This window comes from Egretta garzetta, unplaced genomic scaffold (assembly GCF_000687185.1).
Source record: "Egretta garzetta isolate BGI_Z169 unplaced genomic scaffold, ASM68718v1 scaffold230, whole genome shotgun sequence".
NCBI classification, from domain to species: domain Eukaryota; kingdom Metazoa; phylum Chordata; class Aves; order Pelecaniformes; family Ardeidae; genus Egretta; species Egretta garzetta.
In genome coordinates this window covers 2,436,431-2,444,538 of record NW_009258281.1, presented here as the reverse complement: position 1 = coordinate 2,444,538, position 8,108 = coordinate 2,436,431, and the positions used below count along the sequence as shown (strand labels likewise).

Sequence of the window (8,108 nt, the reverse complement as noted above, 5' to 3'; positions counted from 1 at the left end):
ATACACCAAGTATCAAAGGACGCTTCATGGAAGAATGGTTTGTTTCCTACATGTGTGTCCCACCCATGCAAGGTGCTGCAGCACACCGGTGGCGTGGCATGGGAGAGGGCACCACATGTCTGCAGGAAGAGAATGGGCCAAGCCACAGGTTCATTCTCCCAGTTTCCTCCAATGTCGCTTGTGCTTTGCAGTCTGCATGTGCCTCACGACACAGGGAATTGTGAGAACCTGTAATGATTCCAAGGGAGTGTTTGTGTCCAGTCCACCGCTCTGCAGCAGCAGCACCACATGACAGTCTGGGAGGGTCTATTCTGTGTTTCTTACAAGAGGAATGAGCCAAGAGGTGCCGAGAAGCACCCCCAGCATCCAGCAGGCGTGGAAGCAGGAGAAATTTGAAAAGTCCCAAAATGAGGTGCAGGACCCTGAAAGGCAGCTGGGAAGATTGATGGGCTTTAAATCAATATCCCTGTTCTTTGGTCCATAGGACTAGCCACATGCATGACTTGGTTTATGGGGTTTATGGTGCTCGATTCGATCTATGTAACAACAAAGTAGAGTTTCATCTCATACTAGGGGCATGTTGTTGAATAGAGGGACATAGAACTAGAGCTGCCATTCAGAGTCTCCTGCTAATACAGGCACCTATATCATATGTAGTCCCTTTCATAAACGTATTGAGCTCCATCTCAAAACCAGTTGAGTTGTTTCCTGCTATGTGGAAGACTGCCAGAACTTCACACCCTTGACAGTAGGAAAGCAGCATCTTCAGATTTCTAGTCTGAATTTATCCTTGGCAGGTATATACTCATGTATTCTTGGGCTAACAGTTTTTTAAATCAGCTTATTTTTTTCATTGCTTGGTAGTTGTTCTGACATATTCATCCATCTACTGTTGCTATTGGCTGCGGCCAACAAAAATATTGCAGTCACTGCCCTCCTGGCGACCAGTCAGGAGGGAAGTGAATTGTAAGATATAAATACCAACAATTACGAATGTTCTTTGCCAGTGGGTGGGTTTTTTTAATATCTCATTACATAGTTTGTACAAAAGAGAGATTAACGTAGCACTTTGGGTTTAGACAAACATGACTGTGAAAGTCAAGTAACTCACATCTATGCTTTCTGGGAGAAAAAAAATCAGCTTTTCTAAAGGACAAATGAAGAGGCATAACTTTACATTAAAAGTACAAAAGGAATTCTGTAAGAGTACTGACTGTGAGAAGAAATCATTATTAATCTAACAGACAGCATCCCTTGTTAGGGTGTTGCTGTAAAGTTACGTGTAGGGCATTGATTTAAATATACTTCCCCCTCCCAGCCAGTCCTTGCCTGAAGGACGCAGTAATGGGTGAGCAGAGAGCTTTTCGTTCTGCCCTCGGGATGGTGATTAATGGGGGCTCTGCGAGCATCTCCTGGCAGGAGCAGGGTGTATTGCCATCTGCCATTAGAAACCTCTGTCCCCACACGAGGGGTGGAGCAGCACTGCAATTCTTGCTCTGTTTTTGGGCGTGTGGCCAGCTGTGCAGCTGGTGGGTCCGCAGCTGTGCAGCTTGTTGCCTTCCCTAGGGCTCAGCTCCGTGTCGGGTCCCAGAACCCTGAGCTTGAAACAACTCTCAGCCAGCACTCAGAAATAGCTGGAGAGTGAAGGGGTTTATTTCTACTGAGTTTGGCTATGAGAGGGAGGCATATGTCGATTAATGAGTAAGGGAGAGTGGGCTAATACACAGATAAGAAAACTGAATTATGTTGTAGATGGTTCTGCTGGGCCCAACCCTTAAGCCCTTGGTTTGCTAGACCAAAGGTGCCTGAACTGCCTTTGAGTGGGTCCAGGGCTGAGATGAGATACCATTTCTCAGTTTGGAAGTATTTATTCCCTGAGTGGTCCCACTGCCACCCTCTGCTCACGAGAGCACCCGGATCCTCAGCCCCTCTCAGGCATGGCACACATCGAGGGCAGTGGGGAGGAGCAAAGCACGGCTCCTGTGGCACCCAGGTCTGTCAAGCATGCAATGCCTCAGCCAGCTCCATGCGAGTTCCCCCACCCTGTGCCGAGCACAGCGAGAGCGAGCGGCCAAGAGACACACCTGCGTCTGAGGCCAGGACCCGAGAGCCCATCCCACCAAACAAATGTTATCCTCTACAAATCCCTCTGCATGATATTCAGACCTACTGTTCCGATAAAACTTTGTGTTGCAGTCTTAAAAGGGGTGAGGAGGACAAAGTTTATATTTTAATCATACAGAAATGTTATTTGGCCCTTCTTTTTCAAGTCCTTCATCAGCATAGATGTCTGTCTGGGAAGTGCCTTTAATGCATACTAACTGTGTGCTGATGAGGAACAAATATCGTCCAAAGTGCATGTAAGAATGCAGCTAACTCCATATATTAAATGTCAAGAAATCCCATTACTCAGCTGGCCATTCTAACCCTGTTTGCAAAACAGGACCTGCAAAAAAATTTCTAGACATTTAATAAATGATCATCTTAAAATTTTGCAGTTGCTGCACATGTCCCCTAACAGAAAGAACATTTCATAATGATGCTTTGTGCATCTTACTGTAAAGGCTGAGGTCCTGTTTTTTATAAATACTCAGCATTTTCCACTGAGATCTTTGGAATATCTGGTCCTTCTATTTTATTTTTAGTGACTTGCTTATATTTCAGGAAAAAAGATTACCTTTTAAAAATGGATTAAGTCAGCCTCCATTTTTTATTGTTTAAGCTAATCTTTATGATTTTAATACATAGTTCTCATAGCATGCTTTTCTTTGTTTTTTTCTAACTTTGCTGCTGCCACAGAAGAAGTGTCTGCAAGGATAGTACAAGTAGTAACAGCTGAAGCTGTAGCAGTCCTGAAAGGCGAGCAGGAAAAAGAAGCACAGCACAAAGATCAGCCTGGACCACTACCTTTAGGTAAAGCGAGACAACGAATGTTCAAAGTATCCTCATGTCTGCAAATGTTATGTGTATGTATATTAGAAACAACAGTTACAGCTGTGTATTCACAGAGGTTATGGTCACGGGTAAACTCCAGCACCACTGGATAAATGCTGGAACCATGGATTAATAGCAGTATCCTCCTTGCCTCAGTTCTTCACGGCCCCATGACTGTCTCATTCACTGTTTGCTCTAAAAGCAGTTCTCCACCTGGTTTCTGACTCCTAAGCAGCGCAGTTGTGAATGTAACTGGTGGTAGTGGTTTTGTCATCATGTTTGGTGGTACCCAGCAGCGCTCAGAGCCTCTTTGTCTTCAGCCATGTACGACGTGAGATAGAAAGATTAATGTCTGAAGAGCCAAAGATTAGTGGAGAGGCATACAAAAAGAAAGTGAGGCTTGCCGGTGGGGTGGTAACTACTCAAAAATATGGAGGGGGAACCCCGCAACAGAAAGCAGAGAGGAATGGGGCACACCCGGTGAGGGTGGGAGAGGGGTTAGCAGCCAGGCAGGGTGTAGGGAGGTGGTGGGAGAGGGAGTTACACATGGTAGAAGCAAATGCCAGTGGTCCAGATGGGGAATGGTACCACTGCCACTGATCCATGCTGTGCCTCTGTCCTCCTGCTGGCTCCTTTGTGAAATGTCTCTCTGAAATACAAGTGTGTGTGTGTGTATATATATATATAAAAAAAAGCAAGTACACAGCCATTCGTACCTATAGTGATTCCTCCCTGCCAGAAAACTTGCACAGTAGCTCAAAACACATACTGCAAAGGCCAGAGGAAGGCCACACTCCATCCTGAGGTAGGACAAGTCTTGCAAGCCTGCCCCAGGATAAGTTCTGCTGAGTGCACATACGTTGTGATCAAATCAAAATAATGCCTTGCGCTATTTTCCCCACAGGCACTTTGCTTTATTTGGTACAGTGGCTGGACCCTGCTTAGGAATGAATTAAAGTCAATCAGTAATTTAGAATTTTTGTTGGAAATTTGGTTCCCAAGGTCCTTTGCTTCATTGAACTAACTTTGAACTGCAGCAGGGAGATGTGTTGCTTGGTAATTCCCTTCTTTACAGAGACACAATTTTACATGGAAGACCTCAATTCTGCAAAACACTTCATACATATTTAAGCACAGATTGCTTCACTCTGGGGCCTGGGTAAGGCAAAATGGCAAAATGGCTATTCAGTTCCATCTAGTTAGATAAGACATTTTAAAAATATTTTGACAAGTATGTCTTCAGTTAGTAACTGTTGGTATCGCAGTTCCTGTGGTCAGTGACTGTTAAATAAGCACGGGGTGGAATTGCATTGTGGTGATGATATAATAAATACTCTGTCCCTGGACAGCACATCTTAAGATCAAGTCACATAAGGGTCTCTTCCAAACCACATGGAAATCAATAGGAGGAGGCCTGGAAAATTCTGCTGGGGCTTTGAAACTGGCCTTTCTGTGCTTAGGAAGAAGCCCTGAATCATAAACAGAGATCTGCCTGTTGAGAGGTGCTGTTTGTAAGACAGATCTGTTAAAACAGATTTGTTAGTACTTTTTTTTAAATTTTTTTTAAACATTGGTTGAGCCCCAGTAGTGGATCTGATTTTAAAGAAAAAAAGTCTCAGAGTGACTGGCCTGAAATCAGATGCAGAGGTTATTCTGAGTTCATTTAGGAAGCAGTTTGTTTAGGATTTCATCGTACTTGAGTTGAAATAATTGAAAAAACGTCATCTGGTTTCAGCATCTAGTCTCATGGCTGGGAATGAATCTAGAAACCTAGTCTAAGAACATCTAAGATTTCACTGTGCCTTGCTTAGCTGAATCCCTATTATGTCATGGCTGACATAAGTTCCCTATGCTAATGTCTTGTGTATTTAGACAAGCAGTATCTGCATGTATTCTGTGATTAACCTTGAACTCAGCAGAAGGAAAAAAAAGAAAAGAGCATGCAGAATATTTTTTGTTCATGTACTCAAGGTAAATTGAAGAGATTGGATGCCAGTTTCCGATAGTCAGCATGAAGTTATAAAATCTCTCATGCTCAGATGCTTTATTGTTGTTGCCTTGGTTGACTGAAGGTTTTCTAAGTGGCAGTACTGGTTTAAAAGATAATTTTGTACTTGATTTTTGTACTGTACTTTATGACTGCAATTTTGAAAATAATTCATACCATCTGAAAAAAAAAATCCTTCTATTATAACTTTAAAAATCCATGCATTCTGAAAGGTTCTATCTGAAAACCCACTACGCACAAATTGCCATCAAGTAGTTCTCTCAGCTGGGCAGAACAGGCTGACTGCAGCTTGTATCAAGCATCGGTCTCCCAGGAATTAATTGCTGTATCTCGTTTTCACTGTTTGATTTCTAGCAGTCGAAGAGTCAGCCAACCTGCCTCCTTCCCCGCCTCCGTCGCCAGCTTCCGAGCAGACTGGAGCTTTGGAGGAAGGTAAGGGTCTCCTGGACGTTGCAGTGCGCAGCTGTCATCAGAGGGCTGAGGCATGAGTCTAAAGGATGGGGGAATCAGAAAACGGAGATACTTTCTGCAGCTTCATGTGAAAAGATAAGGCATTCCCCAGCAATAACTCCCCATCTGCAAACCAACTGCAATGCATGGATGAGGTAGACATATATGCACAGAGGTAACTGACAGGATATGTTAAGTACATCCATATTAAAGGAAAAAAAGATGGTGATGCTCACCTTTTTATCTGTTATGTGCAATATGAGCCAAGATGTCTGCTGTCACAATGGGGTCACCAAAACTATGATTCATTATGGGTCATCTTTATTTTCTTTGGATTTGTTTGGCTGCTTTTTTGAACTGCCATTAGTTTTGGTTTTGGAATCTTAAATGCATGCAAGCAAGGAGATTCAGAGTTGGATAATTTCTTTAGTCTTTGACCTGTAATTCATGCTTTAATGCCTACATGTATTGGGGGTTCTGTACACAGAGTGCAGGAGTCAAATTCTAGTCTCACAAAGGAAACTTCTACTTTGTTCTGCACAATGAATGTTCAATTTCAGTAGCTCATGATCACTACATTTTCCTCCTGCTAAAACCCCCTCCAGCAAAGAACTTAAGCGTTGACTTAATTTTAAGCAGAGGCGTAAATCCCAGTGAAGTTGTCACAATGGTAGGCATGGGCGTCAGTGCTTCAACAGGAGACTGCTGCATCAAGGCCATCAGTATAGGGAGACAGCAGTATGTTAAACTGAGCCATACCATGCGGATATGAGGGAAGGATTTGGGTTCAGAATCTCCAGGGGACTGTAAGTTGAACTCTGCCATGTCAATAGCATTTTTATGTGGCATTTATTTCCTTCTTGGATTTTCTTTTAGCATTTTTTTCTTTCTTTTTGTTAAATAAGTGCATCAAAATAATTTCTTACCATCTGCTGAACAAACTTTGTTGGTATTTTAACACAGAGCCTCTGTTAATTTTACACATGGACGGTTCTTGACTCTCAGTAGTTTATCAGGACACTTCTCAGTAGTTTATCAGGACACCGTAATTAGACATGTTCCATCCTGCAGTTGTTTTTGAGATAATACAATTACAGGCTGTGTTAACAACAACATTTGTCAGTCCACTGTGCTGGAAATACCTTCTGGCTGCGGTTCATAACCAGTATAAAAAGAATTGAATAATTGATGGTAGTTTTGTTTAAAAAACACCTGCACGTTGTTTGTTTAAAAAAATAGTACTAGACTTATTGCCCAGAGGTAATGGCAATCAAAGCTACTAACTGAAAAGGAAGCTAGTAGGGCATTAGCAAAAGCTTTTAGAATTGTTACCAGGGTTTTACCACTATTTTTTAACATGTAGTTCACTTCATTAGTTCAGTGTATGCTTTTTGATTTTTTCATATCACTATAAAGGCCTTGTTCTGCTTCAGGCCAATGTCAAGGTTGTTACATCACACATCCTTAGTTGAGGATTAGCTTTGTGTACTGTTTCTATCAGCAGTATTATTTACATGTATTTTAGGATTTTATAAAGTACTTACATGGATTAATTGACAGGAGGTTGTAGATTGCCCCCTAAGCAAATGGAAACAGTTTTGCTAGTTGTATGAACACAAGAAGGTGGCAAACACTGTACAATTTGAGGTTGTTATGATCTAGCAGACTGTGCTGTTCCCAGCTGTGCATATGACTCAGCAAGTCACTTAGCATCGTTGTTTTTCTCTTTCCTTGCATGTAGAACTGAGTTAATGCAATAGCACTTACTTACCTGCCCCGCAGGGGTGGTTGCAAGGACTGAAAGGTCAGTGTTTGGGAGACATTTTGATAGTTTACACAATGCCATGGGTTTTAAAACCAATCAAATAGTTTCCTTTAATGTTAGTCAAAAGAGACCTTTCCATGACAAGATTTTGATTCAACTCTTCATTTTTCAGAGCAGATGGCCTGTATAAATCCTGAAAGTATAGGTTTGTAAGGGAAGTATGGACAAAAATGATGTGCTGAGTCATTAATGCACTCTGCTGGAAGCTTCTTGTTTATGTCCGGCTCTGAAACTGGAACTCACAGTAGAGTTGGCCGATGAACAGAGCTAACTTCTCAAAAAAAATTTTACCAGAAGTATGTTATGTTGCTTTTTCCCCACAATATCAATGTTGTCAATTCAATGGAGTTAATGGCAGTAAAAATCTTGTGTTCTGCTCTGTGTTAGAAGATGTGGTCCTTGTTTTCTCTGGGTAAGTTGAGCTTTTGCTGACTTGAGTGAGCCAGACCTGTCATTTTTATTCAGGCAAAGCTCCCGTTCAGAAGTTTGCCTCAGTAGGGTTTGACCCAATTTTACTGTACTTGTTTAAAACTTCAGTTCCCTGTACCATCTGGCTGTCCATCCTCATACACCTTTACATTGTCTGTCTGTCTGTTCAGTAGAATACAATTTATGATTTTAACCCAATTCTACCATTGTTGAGCAAAAAAGTGAGCAGTTGGTGTCTGTATCTACCTCAGATCTCCTTTTTTCCCCTTCTCTTAGAACATATTCCTAATGCACTTGTCAGTGTGTGTTGCATTGCTCTGAATCCAAAAGAGACTTCCTTCAGTCATAGTAGGAAGGAAATCACTGTTGTAGATATGACAAAGGTGGATGTGGCCAGCCATGCAGCAAACACAAATTAAAAAAAAAAAAAAAAAAAAAAAAAAAAAAAAAAAAAAAAAAAGG

The 8,108-nt window shown here is 41.9% G+C and overlaps 1 protein-coding gene across 1 annotated transcript in view; it reads left to right on the top strand.

Annotated features, from left to right (window-relative positions):
• Positions 1 to 8,108, top strand: part of MAP2 (microtubule associated protein 2) — a 68,744-nt gene that overhangs the window by 18,083 nt on the left and 42,553 nt on the right. Inside the window, 2 exon segments of the mRNA XM_035892024.1 lie at positions 2,800 to 2,913; positions 5,297 to 5,380. Coding sequence (XP_035747917.1) covers positions 2,800 to 2,913; positions 5,297 to 5,380 — 198 coding nt within the window.